The sequence below is a fragment of the Sapajus apella genome, unplaced genomic scaffold, assembly GCF_009761245.1.
Source record: "Sapajus apella isolate SASKATOON/1434 unplaced genomic scaffold, GSC_monkey_1.0 scaffold35, whole genome shotgun sequence".
In the NCBI taxonomy this organism is placed as follows: Eukaryota; Metazoa; Chordata; class Mammalia; order Primates; family Cebidae; genus Sapajus; species Sapajus apella.
In genome coordinates, this window is record NW_022436975.1 from 768,247 (window position 1) to 788,242 (window position 19,996).

The window sequence follows — 19,996 nt, forward strand, 5'->3', positions numbered from 1 at the left end:
GCTTCATCAGTTCTAAAAAGCAATAAAAATCTAGTGAAATTAAAATACAAAATTACTATTGAACTTTCTAAAGGTTTTATTCCTGACTGATTTATTCAACAAGATTTTTTGCAAAGCAGTGTATTAGGAGCCATAAAAAGTCCCAAGGTATTTAAGACAGTCCTTATTACTGAAGATTTTATAAATATTAGTAAGCTATAAATAAATGAAAAATATTTTTAATATCTCAACTATATTTCTTAGTCATCCCAATTATGTTCAGATAAATAAGAGAAATTACAAAAATAGCAATCAAACATATTTTGAACATGTTGGGTTTAAATTTCAGAAGTTACAAAAATACAGTCCTACCTATTATAGCTATTCCATTTCCATTTTAATTACAGTACACAGAGCAATTCTTCTAAACCTTACCTGACAAGGCTGAAATCTTCAGGTATCCATCCAGGCAGGGGAGAATATCTTTGTAATAAGGCTGCATTTCATGTTTGTGGATGTAAACTGACCATTCTTCCAGAGCATTCAGGCCTACTTCTGCCAAGGGGGCATAGCTCAGGCCCAGTTTGAAAGCCATCTGTATGTTAATACAAACAAGTTAATCGGAAACGCAGGAAATATAAGATTTAAAGAAAAAACATACCAATTAATTGTGGTTTCTAATGAATACTCCTTTTAATGTCGGACACCAGACACTGCTGGAGGTAAGTGGGTCTAGTCCAGGAAATTAGGAGGAAAGCAAGCAGCTGTCTCTGTGACTGTGGTACACTGCAAAACTTTCAAGACACACAGGTTTAACTCTCACATCGACCTCCAAGTGCAGCTTAGAAGTCACCAAGGGTCTAAGTCCCAAAGCCAGTAAGTGGCAGAAGCAGACCCTGACCCAGTTGTGCCTGCTGGGAAGCGCCTGCTGGGACTGCCAGGGCAAGAGCATGGTGTTTCCATGTGCTCTAGGACTCACAACAGTGATGAAGATGTGGCTCTCTTCAAGATAACACCTACCTGCAGCACAGGAACATAGGCTCTAATATCGAGTTTGATGATGTCATGTGGGAGGGACAGAAGAAAGGTCAAACAGGAGGCCAAAAGTTCATCTTTGTATTGCTTCATTTTAACTGCCACCTAAACAAGAAGGAAGACAGTGCTGTGTATCTGAATAGAGCCTACTTTTGAAAATCAACTAAAAAATATTTGCCCTATTCTCAAATACAAAAAATGGGCTTGTAGCCTTTATTGACAAGACCACATTCACTTACAAATTATGCACTAACCTCCAGGAAAGTTAATTTGTTGAAATGCATAATTCCTACTACATGGAAAAGCAAGAATCTATTTCATCTTGAGTTGCCATTACTCAACTGAATTATGTTAAAAGAGCCTGAGGAACTTTTTTTCTTTTTTTAAGGTAGAGTCCTGCTCTGTCACTCAGGATGGAGTGCAATGGCTCAATCTTGGCTCATTGCAATCTCTACCTCCCTTCAAGTGACCCTTCTGCCTCAGCCTCCCGAGTAGCTAGAATTACAGGCGCATAGTATCACATCTGGCTAATTTTTCGTATTTTTAGTAGAGAAGGGATTTCGTCACGTTGGTCAGGCTGGTCTTAAACTCCTACCCTCAAGTGATCCGCCCATCTTGGCCTCCCAAAGTGCTGGTACTACAAGCATGAGCCACTGCACCTAGCTGAGGACTTTTGAAGCACAATAATTTCCTCTATTCATTTTTTTAAGACATACCCCCACTCTAGATTTAGCAAATCAGTTTTTGTTTTTATATTTTTTTCAGACAGTGTCTTGCTCTGTTGCCCAACCTGTAGTGCAGTGGAACCATCTCAGCTCACTGGAACTTCTGTCTCCCGATTCAAGCAGTTCTCCTCCCGCAGCCTCCCAACCCAGCCCAATTTGTTTATTTTTGTTTTTTTGAGAGGAAGTCTGTCACCCAGGAAGCAGCGCAATGGTACCATCTCGGCTCACTGCAACCTCCACCTCCCAGATTCAAGTGATTTTCCTGCTTCAGCCTCCTGAGTAGCCGGGATTACAGGCTCACGCCACCACACCCAGCTAATTTTTATATTTTTAGTAGAGGCGGGGTTTCACCATGTTGGTAAAGCTGGTCTCAAACACCTGACCTTCTGATCCATCCACCTCAGCCTCCCAAAGTGCTAGGATTACAGGCATGAGCCACCGTGCCCGGTACCAATTCTTAAAATAATTAGATTATTTATGATCACTAGGATTTTTTCAATAGACATTCATTTAACAATAGCTCATGATAACACTAAGATAAATTATTTAAAAATTACCTCTTTGCCAAATTTCATATATAAAGCAAAGCAAGAATACTTTTCTGGGTCTTCAGGAGAGTGCTGCAAACTCTTTGGACTAACTCCCTGTCAAATAAAACAGCAAGTTAGTACACTGCACAAGAATCTGGAGACTGTATCCTAATCCAGTACTTCCCAGCTTGTCTTCAAAGGCGCAAATCCATTTCAAGTTACCAAAATCTAGTGCAGACCGGAGGGAGAATCAGCTCTGCAGACATTTCAAGTCACAGGCCAGTCAGTACAAGAAGGGGGAAGGCAGAAGCTAGTCAGAAGCCATGGATACAGCTAAATCCATTCCCTCTTCTCCATCTCACTCTGTAATCACCCAGGTGGGCTCCACAAGTTACTGACTGGAGCCTCCAGAATGCTAATTCAGTTGTTCTCAAACTTCACTAGGTGCCAGAATCACCTGGCAGCTGCTAGCACAAGTGGCAGAGACCACCCCCCAGGGCTTCTGATGCAGAAAGCAATGCTCAACGCTGCTGGTCCCAGGACCACACTTTAAGAGGCCTTGTTAATCTTATATAATTAGCCAGGTGCTTGAGCATCAGGGCAAAAAATGCTGCTAAGTTTTTAGAGTGCTATCCAACTGCCACTCATCATTTTATTAAATACATATAATAAAATTAGTAGACTTTAAAACAGCATGGGCCATAATCACACATTTTATGACTCATGACCTAAAAAAAAAAACACAAGAAGATTCAATGCCCTGCAAAAAAGACTCACCTCAAAATATTTTATTTTCTTGGCATTTCTTACTGTAATAGAAAGCAATTTGTAGAAACCACTGATGAGGGGCAACCTTGTCGACTGTAAAATTAACTCATGTGAAAATGAGTACACCCACGGTTCAAAAAATTCAACTTGTTTCTCAGGGAGAATCTCTCTGCAAAAACAAATTAGAAATTGAAGGTAGAAATTGTTATCATACTAATCGTATTTAGCTTTATAAGTATAAGGAACATAAACAAGTGTAAGCTACAATTCCATCACAACAATTTTCGATATACATAAAATGTTTAGATATATCTATAACCCATTTTCTCTACCTGAGGATCTTTCAAATATAAAAAAAAAATGAAAACGGAGCTGGGTGCGGTGGCTCATGCCTGTAATCCCAGCATTGTGGGAGGCAGAGGCGGGTGGATCACAAGGTCAAGAGATCATTAGACCATCTTGGCCAACATGACGAAACCCCATCTCTACTAAAAATACAAAAAAAAAAAAAATTAGCTGGGCATGGTGGCGTGTGCCAGTAGTCCCAGCTACTCTGGAGGCTGAGGCAGGAGAATCAATCGCTTGAACCTGGGAGGCAGCAGTTACAGCGAGTTGAGACCATGTCACTGCATTCCAGCCTGCTGACAAAGCGAGACTCCATCTCAAAAAAATAAATAATGAAAACTGTAAGGTGGTACACTTAGATATATTTTGAAGATCTATATAATCAATGATAGATTTTAAGTCTTCTATTATTTCCTTTCTTATATCTATAAGAGGAATTTACAGCCAATTACTAATAATCATTTTTATTCTTAAATAATTAAATTTTTACAAAATACCTGCAAAATTCCACCAGGTTAATGAAAGCCGAAAAATCTTTAGGTTTAGCTGGATGCAAGTTAGCCGCTGGATCTGAAGTCGGGATCACCCAAACACCAGGCGCCTCATCTCCGTTCTTAAAGAGTAATTGCAGCAAACAAACACTGTACCATTGAATCACAAATCACTCAACAAATAACTTTCCAACTGACTTCACAGTCTAGGACCCATGCTATGTAGAAAGAACGCAACAGCAAGAAAGACCAAGATGGGAGCTCAAGAGCTACAGTCTGATGAGAAGGGCAGGACTTGCAGAAGGCGCTCACGAAAAGGACTCAAGGGAAGTGATGAAAGAATGGGTCAAACACAAAAATGCCAGGAGGGCAGCACTGCTTGATGAAGCTAGCAATAATGCCTTGACAGAGACAGAATTTTAATAGGTGACTTGGAGATTTCAAGTGAAGAAACAGTGAAATACAGAAATTATGAACAGTATTAAGATAAACGAAAAATATGGTATTTTGTGAAGTGCAGGAAGATCAGTTTTAAACACGTTAAGTTTGTGTCACCAAATTGTGTTGCCGAACACAACTGTGTATTCAAATTCAAATGTTAAACAAGTAGTTAGAAATAGAGAACAGGAACCAAGAAGGGAGGAGGAGGCTGGAGACCAAAGGTATCTGGGAAGTGTTAACAGGTGGTCATAGATCTGCTGGAATGAAACTGGAAGGCCAGGGAACAGAGGAGAAAGGGAAGCCACTGAAGACAGCAATGAACATACACACATGTTCTAAAATGCAGGTCTGTCAGCTGACATAGTTCCAGGAAGTCCCTTTCAGCAAGTTTTTTTTTTTTTTTTTTAAATAAAACTATTTTAGACATATGCAAAGCACAGACAGCAATAAAGTACACATTGATGATGTTACCTATCACCCAACATGAAAATAGAATACTGCAAGTGCAACAAAGCTGACGTTGCCACGGACGTCATGTTTCCTATGTGCATCCTCCCCATTACCTCTTGTCTATCTCAGGACTACAGTGGAGGTACTGATGCATGAACTCTAATCAGTACCATCTAGTCTGAAACAATCATTGCAGTAGAAAGCAAGGGAGAGGCCTTGCCGGGATCTCAGCTCTTTCTCACCAGCCTAATTACTATGGAGTCCAGTTGCCTCAGGCAAGAAGAGCAAGGCAACTCCAGGCTGGTAGCCTTAAGCTATGACTTATCTTTAACCCAGGCTAGGAAAATGGGATGCAAAAGAACAGGAGGGCATTTTCTTGTTTCTCTGTCTATTACCTATATTCTACTATCTCAGGAACACATTTACCACCTTGTACCACAATTTGGAGTTTCCTTAACTATAAACAAGAGCAACCCCAGGCTTCCCTAATCCTACACAAAGTCATTTCTACACAAAATAAGACTTCTGTCACTCTTTACTATTGCTAAGGAATAAGAAATAAATGAGCCTAGTAAATAACTTTTTCCAAAAAAATTAACGTGTTAATATATCAATTACTTCTTGAGCCATCTAGTAATAACATTTTCTATACAGTAGGTTACATCCAACAAAAAAGCATCAATATCACATAATAATCCTGAAGAAAACAATTTTCTCCAGTCCTCTACAAATGTGTTACTAGGCCCTGATTATTTATATGCAAAGACAGTTGGTACAAAGATGATGAAAAAGTACTATTGATAAAAATTTCGAACCTCTTGTTCCCCAGCAGTCTGTGTTTCTAGTGTAAGATCCAATTTCTCAACAATCTTCAAAACAGATTTTACAAATTCATCATAAAGTAAATGACTCAGGCTTTGATGGGAGGAATTCACAGAGAAAAATGCTTCATCTGCTAAAATAGAATCCTTTAAATAAAGAAAAACAATAAACTTCAAAATCTTGTGCAAAAAAGTATGAGTATTTTATAAGCATTAAAACACATATACAGATGTATGTGCAGATTTGGGTATTATGGCAACAGTGATTATAAACTGTAGCAGATTTACCTGGAAGTTTTCAAGCTGCAAGATACCTTCCTAAATTATTATGACCGCATCATTTCAGTCAGATATCATTTATCTAGTCATGCAACAAATACTTATGTACACAGTGGTAACTGAGAAGATTTAGGTGAATCCTTGTCAAAGCATTTACCCCAATTAATTTGTAGATGTGTATGTATAAACACAAATATGTATAATATGCATATATAGACACTATGTCTTTTATGTCTGTGAACATATGTATGGCTATGTGCATATACAACTAAATATGAAAACATATATAAACATGCACATGGACCAGGTGCGGTGGCTCACGCCTGTAATCCTAGCACTTTCGGAGGCCGTGGCAGGTGGATCACCTGAGGTCAGGAGTTAAAGACCAGCCTGGCCAAAATGGTGAAACCCCATCTTAATAAAAAAAAATAGAATAAAAATAAACATGTACATATACGCATACATACAAATATATATATCGACTCTCAGAATCGATTTAAAAGTATAATCTGTCATTTCTCTAAAAGTGAAGCTATTTTACCATTCCAAAATAGGACAATTACTCTGCCTATATTTAGTCTCATATTTTACAGTACTTACAGAGATATCTAACATCACATGTAAAAAATAAATACTGGCAAACTTACTATCAACTGGTGTTTTATTTCAGTAAGAAAAAAACTAAAACCACCTAAGATTTTTCACAAGATAGGAATCACATATTGACAAAAACTGCTTGTCGTAGGCTATTAATGCTTAAACTGTACAAAAATACTAGCCACTACCTGACTTAAAGCAGACACTGAGGAAATGTCTGTGAGAAATGTATTAAGCAAGAAGCCTTATTCTAATCCGAAGTGATGTACAGAATAGCTATGCACCAATCCTCTTTATACCTACTACATTTACTGGATTTATCTTCACAAACAAATTAAAAAAGAGAATAGCTCTTCCTTGATGAAAATACTTTCTGTTACCTAGGAGGCTGGACCTGTGAGGAAGAACAGCTTAGCATGAGCTGTACCATCCTGCTACTTAAAGCTAAAATAAGGACTCAGCTACAGTAACTAATTTACGTTAAAGGAGTTCTATATTTTTGTTTCTTTCATTTATTTCTACTCTCATTCTAACTTCCTGATCCATAGTTTTAATTTTTTATTATTTGAAGTACACGGTTTTTAACTTTTGAAAGTTAGTAAAATATAATTCTGAAATAAACAATTCTTGTGTCTAAACTACAGAGACTAATAGAGAAAGTAGGGTACATTTAAGGCTTTCAAATGGTAAATGTTACCATTATCTGGTCAGAGCTCAGGAGATGTCTGAAGAGATCCACATAGTCTTTGTATGTGGGCACCTTCCATTTGCCAGTTCTGACTTCCCCTGAAGCACGGTGGTCTTCAGATTCAGACTCAGCACCCTGGCCAGGAAGACAGCATGACAATATTTAGTGACAGATCTCAGAAGCAGCACTGCTGACAGAACATGCCGGTCTTCAGAATTTTCTAGATTAAATTGTCACTCATAGGAGACCATATAATTAAGGAAGACAGACAAGCTAGGTGCGGTGGCTCACACCTATAATCCCAGCACTCTGGGAGTCAAGTGGGCAGATCACCTGAGGTCAAAAGTTTGAGACCAGCCTGGCCAACATGGCGAAACATCTGTACTGAAAACACAAAAATTAGCTGAGCATGTTGACGGGCACTTGTAATCCCAACTATTCAGGAGGCTCAGGCAGGAGAATCACTTGAACCTCGGAGGTGAAGACTGCAGTGAGCTGAGATCGCACCACTGCACTCCAGCCTGGATGATACAGCAAGACTCTACCTCAAAACATAAATAAATAGATAAAAAGCTGAAAACAACGTGATTCTTCTGTGACTAAAACTGTGATACACCAACAAGGTATTTCAATACAATATCCACTGAATGCGCTATAATCCTTATCTCGCTTTCTTACATATTTCAAACTTTAGTCTCATTGTACATCCTATAACTTCTGGGAATTAAGATATGCCTCCCCTTGCATTTTGTCCTAGAGTTTCAAGAGAGAAAACATTTCTGTTTTAAAAAAATGTATAAAACCTAAAGTTATACTTAAAGATGTTTCATACCTTAGAAGTGTCTGCGCACCTAATAAAATATTATAGAGGTACTATGTTCTTTTCAAAATGTAAAGCATAGCTAAAAGAAAAGAACGGCCACTTCTGCAAAATTATACTCGAAAACCTCAGCAACATTCCTAACTTCCTGTGATAACAGATAAATTTTCCAAACATTAAAATTCAGAATTTACCTTTGGAAGGACCACTGGTTTAGAACATATTCTGATTAACCCCTGATGCACTGAAAAAGGAAAAAACAAAAAACCAAAAATGAAGGAAACGCTGAAAAATATACAATGAAACACTAAAAAAAGAAAAAAGTCAACAGTCATTATATTTTGGAACCCAACTTTACCTCTGAATTTATTTTCTAAGTTCATTAATAACTTTAAAACTTAAAACTATTAAGATTCAAGCCGGGCGCGGTGGCTCAAGCCTGTAATCCCAGCACTTTGGGAGGCAGAGGCAGGTGGATCACGAGGTCAAGAGATCGAGACCATCCTGGTCAACATGGTGAAACCCCGTCTCTACTAAAAATACAAAAAATTAGCTGGGCATGGTGGTGCGTGCCTGTAATCCCAGCTACTCAGGAGGCTGAGGCAGGAGAATTGCCTGAACCCAGGAGGCGGAGGTTGCGGTGAGCCGAGATCGCGCCATTGCACTCCAGCCTGGGTAACAAGAGCGAAACTCCGTCTCAAAAAAAAAAAAAAACTATTAAGATTCAGACATAATAGGATGAAAAAAGGAAGAGATTTTGGTCTACCAAAATTTAGTTCATCAGACATTGTATCAAAGATACAAAAGAATTTGGTAACAAGATTCTCTTTACCTATATCAAATAATGTGTCAATTATCCATCATTACCCATAAAAACAATAAATTACAAACTTACCCACAGTACTAATGCAATTCCTGAGAACTGGTCCTTTTGCTGCCAAGGCTAGAAACACCTTCACTATGGCTCTGCAACACACCAACTGCATTTTTGGACTGTACTGTGGGAAACTGTCTATCTGCATCACCACGAGGTGCTCCAGAACTGGAGTATATATCTCAGGAACCTACCAGAAATAAACAGCAAACTATGAGTTAGAGGAGGGAATCACAGAATACAGGAATAATACAAATATTGAAAGTAATTACAACTGAATTAGATACTTATTAAAAGAAAACATGGTCTGTCATCTAACCTGCTAAGCTTAACATTTATTACTGTGATTGCCTTAATAAAAACACACACACAGAGTAAAAATTGTCTTGAGGTGCAATTCTATCCCAAGCAACAATTCCGAATCTTTCAGAAAGATGGAAAGAGAAATTTTTTTTCTTGCTCTGGATAACAAAAAATCAAGTTTCATGACAATAATTCTATTGCCACAAAATGCTATGTCATGTTGTTCACAACAACGCCTACACTAAATGTATCATATGACTCCATCAAATGATTTGAAGAAATGAAGATTAAATACTTAAAACTGTGCTCAGTTTAACTATTTCACTTACCGTGTCAAGGTACAGCAAGACACTTGCAATAGACTGCAGGAAGCTTGGCATCTGATAAACACGGTCATCACCAATGTCTGTCTGGGTGAGGAACATCTGCTTGCAGCGCTGAATGAGCTCAATGTACATGATGTCAACATCTTTTGCATTTATAACCTTGCAAGGCTTTAGAAAAGGTAAAACAGAAGACTTCATCAATCTCAAGATCAAAATAATGATATTTAATAAGGTATCATGTGTTAAGCCATGTGATTATAAACACAAGTTTAATAAGCTTTTTATTTAAGAAGAAATACAGATAATAAAATACGATATCTGGCCAGGTGCGATGGCTTGTGCCTATAATCCCAGCACTTTGGGAGGCCTAGGTAGGAAAATCATGAGGTCATAAATTCAAGTACCAGTCTGGCCAACATGGTGAAACTTTGTCTCTACTAAACACAAAAAGCCCACAAAAGTTAGCCAGGCATGGTGGCGCACACCTGTAATCCTGGTAGCTGGAATTACAGGTGTGTGCCACCACGCCCAGCCAATTTTTGTATTTTTAGTAGAGACAGGGTTTTACCACATTGGCTAGGGTGGTTTCAAATCCCTGACCTCAGGTAATGTGCCTGCTGTGGCCTCCCCAAGTGGTGAGATTACAGGTATGGGCCACCACACCTAGCTAATATTCTTAAATATATCTCTTCCTGTCATATAAATTTTTTTTTTGAACTCTTTCTAAAACTGAGTGAAATCAACTACAATTTTACTTTAAGAATAAGAAGCAGCATAACACAGAGGGGAGACATGGTGTTTCTATTCTTCAGACTCGGACTTATGCCGTGGTTCTGTCAATTCTGTGAGTCTCTTGACAAGGTTCCTAATTTCTCTGGGTTTCAGTTTGCTAATCTGTAAAACAGTAATACTCAGCTCCTAAGAGAGTTAGGGAAACTTAAGATAACACATCTAAAGAATTCTAGTACATAGTAGACAACACACTAATATAGTGACTCTCAGAATATGTGGTGAAGGGACTGGTTGTGGACCTCCTCAGTATACCTAAATCCATGCACTCAAGTCCCACAATCACCCTATGGAAGTCTCATATACAAAAAGTTGGCCTTCTATATACGTTTCCTATCCAGCACACACTGTATTTTTGTTTTCTTGAGACAGAGTCTCACTCTGTTTCCCTGGCTGGAGTACAGTGGAGCGATCTTGGCTTACTGCAACCTCTGCCTCTCGGGTTTAAGCAATTCTCCACCTTAGCCTCCCGAGTAGCTGAGATTACAGGCGTGTGCCACCACGTCCAGCTAATCTTTTCTATTTTTAGTAGAGATGGGGTTTCACCATCTTGGCCAGGTTCGTCTTGAACTCTTGACCTCGTGATCTACCTGTCTCAGACTCCCAAAGTGCTAGGATTACAGGTGTGAGCCACCCCACCAGGCCACAGGCTGTATTTTTTATCCATGTATGGCTGAAAAATACCTGCATATAAGTGGACCTGCGCAGTTCACAGGGCCTGCTGTATTGTTACAAGTATTAGATATTACTCAAAATGCAATGAATTAGATTCCTTTAAACAATCATGTGAAACCAAGACAAAACAAAATAAGTTAATGAGACATACCCCTGCAAAAAGTCCATATCCACGGATAGCAATGGATAACTCCTTGTTGTTTGAATCCATGTTTCTGATGATTCCATAAAACTGCTCCATAAAGTACTGCAGCTTACTCTTATGCATTTCTGCATTTTTCGCCACCATATAAGAAACCTGTAAATATATATTATTTATTTTTTTGGAAATACTTAATAACAACGGAATCTATACAAACATGGAAAAACTAGAACTGTTTGGATGCTACTAATGTACTGTTACCATTACACATAATTGCTTTTAATCATAAAGACCCTTGCTTCCATTTTCCTTAGTCTCTATCAGGTTCAGAAGTGTCTTAAATAAGGCTAAGTGAGATGTTTTTCCCAGAGAAAGGGACTAAGAGACCAAGGATACGCCTAAGTCTGACCAAAAAAAAAAAAAAAAAAAAAAAAACAGGTTTTGAATTAAGGCTCTCTGATGAAGCAAAGAGCAGTCTTTAGAACTCACCGGTTACCCACAGGGTGAAAGAGAACTGTCAGGGGATCAGTGACTTCAGACATCATCAATAAATAGAGTTCGGGACAATCAGAAAGACAAGGCATCTCAGTTTCCAAAAAAAAAAGCAACAAACTATAAAGCTTAAATTAAGTGATGCAAGGGGAAAATGTCATCTGAGAAGCAAATAGATCATTATTTACCAAACCAAGAAGCAGGAGCCTAAATGCAGGAACTACCACAGGTATTCGAAGAGCATTCCCCATTTTAGCACAAAGACTGTCCAGGATAAGAATGGAAGGAATCCAGACAGTCATCAAAGGAAGAACAAAAAAAAAAATCCACCTTCCATTGCTAAATTACCCATACACTTCCCAGTGCCCCTAAGGCCAACAGGTCTTAGCGTGTGACCTTCTGGGAACTTTGCTCCCTGTTCGTGTTTGAAGAATAAAACATCATATGTACTCTTTCATAATTTCCTTCTTCATAAAACACATCACAAATGTCTCTCAGCAAGTAAACAAACAACATCATTTTACTTAATTACAGAATAGGGAATATTACATACTATAATGTGTAACCACTTAAACACTGCTAATTTTCTATTATTGTATTCTCAGTAAGCGTGTTTCTAATGCATCTATATTCAACTGTTTTCTGTATATAACATTTAAAGTCTTGAAAATAACTATTGAACAGCAGACAGAGGACAGATTAAAACATTATGGCTCATAAATACATATATTACAGGCCAGGCTCGGTGGCTCATGCCTGTAATCCCAGCACTTTGGGAGGCCTAGGTGGGCAGATCAGGAGGTCAAGAGATTGAGACTATACCGGCCAACATAGTGAAACCCCATCTCTACCAAAAAACTACAAAAATTAGCTGGGCGTAGTGGTGCGTATGTAGTCCCGGCTACTCAGGAGGCTGAGGCAGGAGAATTGCTTGAACCCGGGAGGCGGAGGTTGCAGTGAGCTGAGGTTGCAGTGAGCCGAGATTGCACCACTGCACTCCAGCCTGGCACCTGAAGACAGAGCAAGGCTCTGTCTCAAAAAAAAAAAAAATTATATATATATATAGGTAGGTAGATAGATATAGATATATGTATGTATATTACATTGCCATTGATAATCATACAGATGTTATGAATTAACATAACATCTGTATTATTACAGATGTTATCATCTGTAATATCCGGGCACAGAAGCTCACACCTGTCATCCCAGCAGTTTGGGAGGCCGAGGCAAGTGGATCACCTGAGTTAATCCTGGCCAACATGGTGAAACCCTGTCTCTATTAAAAATACAAAAATTGGCCAGGCGCGGTGGCTCAAGCCTGTAATCCCAGCACTTTGGGAGGCAGAGGCAGGTGGATCACGAGGTCAAGAGATCGAGACCATCCTGGTCAACATGGTGAAACCCCGTCTCTACTAAAAATACAAAACATTAGCTGGGCATGGTGGCACGTGCCTGTAATCCCAGCTACTCAGGAGGCTGAGGCAGGAGAATTGCCTGAACCCAGGAGGCGGAGGTTGCGGTGAGCCGAGATCACGCCATTGCACTCCAGCCTGGGTAACAAGAGTGAAACTCCGTCTCCAAAAAATAAAAATATCCAGGAGCTGTGACAGGTGCCTGTAATCCCAGCTACTCAGGAGGCTAAGGCAAGAGAATCACTTGAATGCAGGAGGCAGAAGTTGCAGTGAGCCAAGACTGCGCTACTGCACTCCAGCCTGACAACAGAGCAGACTCCCTCTCAAAAAAAAAAAAAAAAAAAAAAAAAAAATATATATATATATATATATATATATATAGACGTCACTGTGAGGAAAATATATTCAACATAGTGGAAAATCTTAAGGCCAAAAAATTACGTATCCTTTATGTAAAGTCCTCTTTCTTCCTCTCCTCACTCCCTCTTCAGAAGGAGGGAAAGGAGGTATCTCTCCTTGCTTGGGGCCCCAGGTCACACGGAATGATCTAACAACGGGACTCAGGGTGGGGCTGGTCATACCTGGTAAGATGATTCAGAATGGGGGCTTTGGGTCACATGGCATCCCTGGAAACTGAGACTCACCAACCTACTATGCCTATATGCTGGGGCCCCAAGGGAAACCCCAAACACAGAGGTTCAGGGGAGCACTCAGTCAATACTCCACATGTGCTGTTGCACACAGATGCTGGGAAAGCAACGCTGCCCTGACTCCACAGGAAAAGGACCAGGAAAGCTCCACGTTCAATACTTTCTTAGTTTCTGCACTATGTGCTGCTGCTACCTTTGGTTGATTTTTATCTGGGCCCTTTAGCTGTAATAAACCATAGCTGTGAATATCAAATGTGAGGGTATCTTCGAAACTCCCAAACTTGCAACAGGCATCAGCCCTTGAGGGCAGCATTGAGGGCTGTTCTCTTGAACTTCTCCAAGCTCGAATGACTTTCTCGCGAGGTAGAGATTAGCAGGTAGAATATATTTCCTCAGTGAAATTCTAGTATCTACTCAATGTTTTTTTGTTAAGAAGAGGAGTGGAAGACTGAAAAGTCTCTGGCAAGGATGTGAAATACAGGTATCTGCGTGGCCCATTAAAGACAACCAGTGCAGTGGAAGGAGGGGTGACGGGTTTCTCTGCAAGCCCACGCCCCACCCAGCCCTGCACTAGGAAAGGCAGGCATTGCTAGGGAACAAGGCTCCAAGGGTGCCACCAGGGATGATGATCACTCTGTACACATCTCGGACATGCCTCCTTGCTAACAAAGCATGAAATTCTCTCTCTCAAGATGTTTATTTCAGCAAATGCTTAATGAAATCCAAACATATTATATGAATCAGTAAAAAATAATTCCTCAAATTTTTATTTCCCTTAGCAAGTAAGGCCAGGCAAGTCAAGCAGAACAGTAGTTTTATGAGTACCAAGAAGAGGCAATCTCAAAGCCAAGACTTCAGGGAGAACACAAGCCGGATGGGAAGGCCAAGTACAGCAGGGAGGCTAAGGAGGCGAAAGGGACAGGCAGCAGAGCCAGGGGCCAAGTTTTCTTGGGAGGTGGGCCCAGTCCTGAAAAAAGGATGGCAGTGCTCTCTCTCTCTTCAACTTCTGCACATTCCGGCTGTGACTCTAAGGCTAACACAACTGCAACACTGTTCACACAGTTTATGTGGATAGCCTGTGAATTCAGCTACTGTTTACCCAGGTATGGAAATGCCCCAAAGAAAACGTTTGTTATGAATCTCCAGTCCTTTCCCTCAGAGCAACCCCAGAAGTCTATTTCCTTGGTGGCCAAGTCCCTGTGGACACCTCTGGACGTCCAGGACATCCTGGAGACCAGCGCTCAGAACTACAATCACAGTCTCCTCAGCCGACCAGATGAGCTTCCATGTACGCAGGTCCAGATTCTGTAACCACCTCCTAACCAGGAGGAAAATCCACAAGGGCAAAGGGGCACTCCCAGTTTTCAAGCTGACACACAAGCATCTATGTATCCCCTGGTGACAGCTCCCAGGAAATGGGGCTCCCCTCAGCCCTCCACCCACTCTCCAGCCCTTCCCACCACCTCCTTACCACCATGTCTTCGCTCCATTAGACTTGTCTTAATCTGGGCTCTGAGGCCCTAATCAAATCTGGTATCTCCCTAGCTCTCTTTCAGCCTGTCTTCCTCCCATGAGGCTGGCTGATCAACAGTTTTCTGCTTTCATTACTACAGAAGCTAATGGATCAACTTGTATTTATTCTCAAACACGCATGCATACAATTGGAATTTAATTCTGTGTGTAAAAGAAATACTGTTAAATGACATTTGAATTTGTGGTACCTGTTTCAGAAAGGATTCCAGGGCTGATTGTGCAGCTTTTTTCAATTCTACATTTGTGTGGGCACACCACTTTAACAGGACTTCAAATAGAGACACGTACTTGTCCAGAAGGCAGGTGCTAAACTGAGATGCGTGCAGGGCAAATAAGCGCAAGCCAGCTGCAAATGCAAAAGCCATTATATTTAAAATCAGAGGACATAAGGCAGAACAGAAAACCAAAAAAGCTGCAGGGATATGTCAAAGTCAAGACTGTGCTCAGGAAGATCTGGTACCGTTACACTACAGTAACCCAGGGATCCCCATCAGCGCTCTAACGCCAACAATCAACTTAGCCGACAAATCCCAAAACAAGGATCAGAAGTGGAATCAGGATTCACTGAGACAAAGGCAGAATCGAACAGCCTGGATCCCCTGAAAGATACCCTAAAATAAAATGCTTTCAACCATATAACCTGAGTATCACCATTTCAACCAGAGCTTACTAAGTCACCAAAAGCCTCCCTGTAAATAACTGTGTGTGAAACATCACAGATGTTATCACATTTGCTTTCATTCAAAGTTTAGGCAAAAGCTTACCTGAGATGTTAATTTAGTAATCTAAGATAATATACCTCATTAAATACAGAATCCTACCTGAGGGCACGGCATATCTCTTCAGATCAATCTATTTTAGAAAACAAAAATTCACCATCAGTATTTGAAAGTCTGCACTGCAAAGGCATTAGGGTAATATTAATAGTAATATTAATCCTACCTGAGGACGAATTGCCTTCAGAACAAAATTAAAAATCTCCTTTGAAGTCTGGGGATCTGGGGAAATACCAAGAAGCCTTTGTTACAAACAGTAATAACAGTATCACGTGACACGCTTTACAGAGAGCTTGACACCTATATTAACCCTATTAGTTTCTTGTGAATTCAAGAGTAACATCTTTCATCATTCCATCCAGCTAGAAAGTTCCAAGTTATTACTGCTGCACAGTTATGACTGCGAAAAAACAAAGAAAATCTGGGATAACAAAGACATGGTTTAAACACCAACTCATCACTTAAAAGCTCTGTTAAATAATCTCTCAGAGCCTCAATTTTCTTACTTGCGTTAGAGACAGTATATACCTTTCTTTTAGGATAGTTCAGAGGATTAAATAAAATAACTTACTCATGGCCAAACATACCATTTCTCCCCAATATACCCAGGCATTTATTCAACGCACAGTACATGTAAGAAAGAAAAAAAAGAAAAGAGGAAAAAAAAGGTACTTGCCAAGATATTATGAGAATGACAAATACGAATAAAATATGACTTTTGACCTCAGCAAACTTATTAACTAAAAGTTAAGATAAAAACAGGCACACAACTATAGCATGTGGCTCTAATCCTGGCCTGACAGACATCACAGTTATTTGCATAACTGTCTCACACCAGATTATTCATTGTAGCTATGAAGAATCATGCTTTATTCATCACTAATTTCTCTACCCTTCTAACAGTGACTTGTAATCAGTCAGCAGAGACCCAAGAACTGTTTGCTTTTATTGCAAGGACCGACATATTTGAGACAGAGCCCTGATGATGATGTGACAGGAGCTGGATAAAGAGTGCAGTCAGAGAGGGCTTAAAGCAGAGAAACATCAACATGGTTGCAGGATGGTGGCATAAAAAAGACATTTAAAAAGCTACTTTGGAATTCATGACAAGCAGATTTCTTCTGACTTTGAGTATACTATTAAGGTTTTCCAGACATGATAGCATTTGTTCTGAGACTCAAAGAATAGGTACTAGTTGGGGAAAAGGTCATTCAAATAGAAAGTAATCATGTTAATAAACACAAGTGTGCATACACAAGTGCACGGGGTGCTTGACAGTACACAATGGGTCTGGGGTGTGGGGACTCAGAGAGGACCCACTTCCCTAGGCTCTGCCCTCCACAATCCACTCTCCTGCAGCCCCTCCCTCTAGTGACCCACTCCCTGTACAAGCATGGTCTTTTATCTGTTGTTTTCAATGTGGTAAAATAGACATATTTATCATTTAAACAATATGTACAGATACAGTTCATTAGCACTAAACATATTCACACTATTGTGTAACCATCACTACTGTCTATAACCAAAATGTTTTCACCATCAATAACAGAAGGGCTATGCCCCTCAAACACTAACTCCCATTTCCCCACCCCCAGGCCCTGTAACCTCTATTCCACTTTTCCTGTGTGAATCTGGCTGCTCTAAGTACCTAGTATGAGTGGAATCATATAGTGCTTGCTTCTCGTGGCTGCCTTATTCTACTTAGCATCCCATCCGCAAGGTTCATCCAAGTTGCAGCATGTGTCAGACTTCCATGGCTTTTCATGTCTGAATTAACGTTCCATCATTATTTGTGTATATGTGCCCCATCTTGTTTATCCATTTATCCCTTAATGAATACTTGGGGGGGGGTTCTTGCCCTTTGACTTACTGTGGATTTGCTGCTAGCAACATGGGTGTGCAAATTTTATTTTTTTAAACCTTCTCTTGGCCAGGTGCAGTGACTCATGCCTGTAATACCAACACTTTGGGAGGCTGAGGCAGGCAGATTGCCTAAGGTCAAGAGTTCAAAGCCAGCCTGGCCAACACAGTGAAACCCCATCTCTACTAAAAATTAAAAAATTAGCTGGGTGTAGTGGTACATGCCTGTAATCCCAGCTACTCAGGAGGCTGAGGCATGAGAATTGCTTGAACCCGGGAGGCAGAGGCTGCAGTGAGATAAGATCATGCCACTGCACTCCAGGAAGACTGTCTCAAAAACAACAACAAAAAACCCTCTCTTACATCCACATCTCCCATCAGCCACAGCCCATTTCTTTGCTCTCTTCCATTATAACATTTGCCTAGCGTTGGCTGAGCATGGTGGCTCATACCTGTAACACCAGCACTCTGGGAGGCTAAGGCAGGTGGATCACCTGAGGTCAGGAGACCAGCCGGGCCAACATGGTGAAACCCCATCTCTACTAAAAATACAAAAAATAAGCTGGGCGTAGTGGCGGGCATCTGTAATCCCAGCTATTTGGGAGGCTGAGGCAGGAGAATCGCTTGAACCCGGGAAGTGGAGGTTGCAGTGAGCCAAGATCACGCCACTGCACTCCAGCATGGGCAACAAGAGTGAAACTGTCTCCAAAAAAAAAAAAAAGATTTGTCTAACTAGTGTTTTCTACAAATGGCCTCTACTTCCTCCTGGTCTTGACCCTAGAGGTCCCATTTCTCCAATGCTCAATAGATGCTGCTCTCGTGGAGCTGAACCCACCACTTACTGCAGGTGCCTCCTCCCCAGACCCCAACAGAGGCAAGGCAGCCCTGCACCACCCCTCAGCACTCTCCTGCGACCCTCTGCCTGGTCCTGCGCTCTTGCCCCCTGCTTAGCTTGCTCACACTCCTAGCTTTAAATACTACCTATGCGTTGAAGGCCTCCAAATGCATAGCCTGAGGTCTGACTTCTGCTGCAAAATCCCGTGTTACGCATGCAACCGCACACATGACATCTAAGCCTGGATGCTTCCTAAGTGTCTCCAGTTAAACACATCCAACACAAAGGCCAGGTTTCTACCAGAAAGTTGGTCTATCCCACCCCATTCAGCTTAGGAGTCAGTGCACAGCCCTCAGTCCCTCACTAAGGAACAGTCTCGCATTCCTACACTAACTCATGGCCCATACCCCACAGCAGTCAGGCAGTGCCCTGTGAAATATCTCTTGGCCCACATCTACTCCTTTTTGAAAAGTCCTGGCTCCCACTCCATCTGGAATGAGATCCCAGCTCAGAAGCCCCTCACACACCAACCCTTTGTCCTTCCCATCTCACCCTGGCCCATCTCACCTGGCCTTCACACTCTATACACGCCAACTCTAATAGACTCTCAGACTATAGCACGCAGGCTAAGCACAGGGTCAGAGGCTGGCCAAGCACAGGGCTGGGCGCTGAGCAACCACTGCCTAGAATGACTGCTTTTTCTGCACTTCCCCAGCTGTCTCCCTCTCTTCCTTCTGACCAGTTTCTGCATTACATCCACAGAAAGCACAAGGAGGCCGTGTGCTCCATCTTTCCAAATTCTGGCATTCCCCTTCACTGCACCCCACCTCTGGGCATTGATGAACCCCAGCATCAGCAGAGCTAGTTTATTTGTTCATCTGTTTCCTCCACTAGACTGAGCTCATGATTTTAAGAATTTGGTGATTTCTTTTTTTTTTTTTTTTTTTTTTTTTTTTTTGAGACGGAGTTTCACTCTTGTTACCCAGGCTGGAGTGCAATGGCGCGATCTCGGCTCACTGCAACCTCCGCCTGCTGGGTTCAGGCAATTCTCCTGCCTCAGCCTCCTGAGTAGCTGGGACTACAGGCACGCGCCACCATGCCCAGCTTAATGTTTTGTATTTTTAGTAGAGACGGGGTTTCACCATGTTGACCAGGATGGTCTCGATCTCTTGACCTTGTGATCCACCCGCCTCGGCCTCCCAAAGTGCTGGGATTACAGGCGTGGGCCACCGCGCCCAGCTGGTGATTTCAATCACTGGTTTAACATCAGGTTCTTCACTCTTTAGATAGATGGCACCCATGGCCAGGCTCAGTGCCTCAAGCCCGTAATCCTAGCACCTTTGGGAGGGTGAGGCAG

The 19,996-nt window shown here is 41.1% G+C and overlaps 1 protein-coding gene across 4 annotated transcripts in view; it reads right to left on the minus strand.

Moving 5' to 3' along the window:
• PRKDC (protein kinase, DNA-activated, catalytic subunit) overlaps positions 1–19,996 on the minus strand; it is a 183,684-nt gene that overhangs the window by 147,229 nt on the left and 16,459 nt on the right. For 3 of the 4 annotated variants that reach the window (XM_032296353.1, XM_032296350.1, XM_032296349.1), the window contains exons 8-21: positions 16,111–16,166; positions 15,990–16,020; positions 15,357–15,514; positions 11,088–11,234; positions 9,476–9,640; positions 8,865–9,033; positions 8,164–8,213; positions 7,159–7,284; positions 5,580–5,732; positions 3,880–3,995; positions 3,047–3,206; positions 2,297–2,383; positions 1,000–1,119; positions 415–574 (exon numbers count right to left, since the gene is read on the minus strand). In XM_032296353.1, the coding sequence (XP_032152244.1) occupies positions 415–574; positions 1,000–1,119; positions 2,297–2,383; positions 3,047–3,206; positions 3,880–3,995; positions 5,580–5,732; positions 7,159–7,284; positions 8,164–8,213; positions 8,865–9,033; positions 9,476–9,640; positions 11,088–11,234; positions 15,357–15,514; positions 15,990–16,020; positions 16,111–16,166 (1,698 nt within the window). The remainder of the gene's footprint in view (positions 1–414; positions 575–999; positions 1,120–2,296; positions 2,384–3,046; positions 3,207–3,879; positions 3,996–5,579; positions 5,733–7,158; positions 7,285–8,163; positions 8,214–8,864; positions 9,034–9,475; positions 9,641–11,087; positions 11,235–15,356; positions 15,515–15,989; positions 16,021–16,110; positions 16,167–19,996) is intronic. The other variant, XM_032296352.1, reaches the window with a different exon arrangement.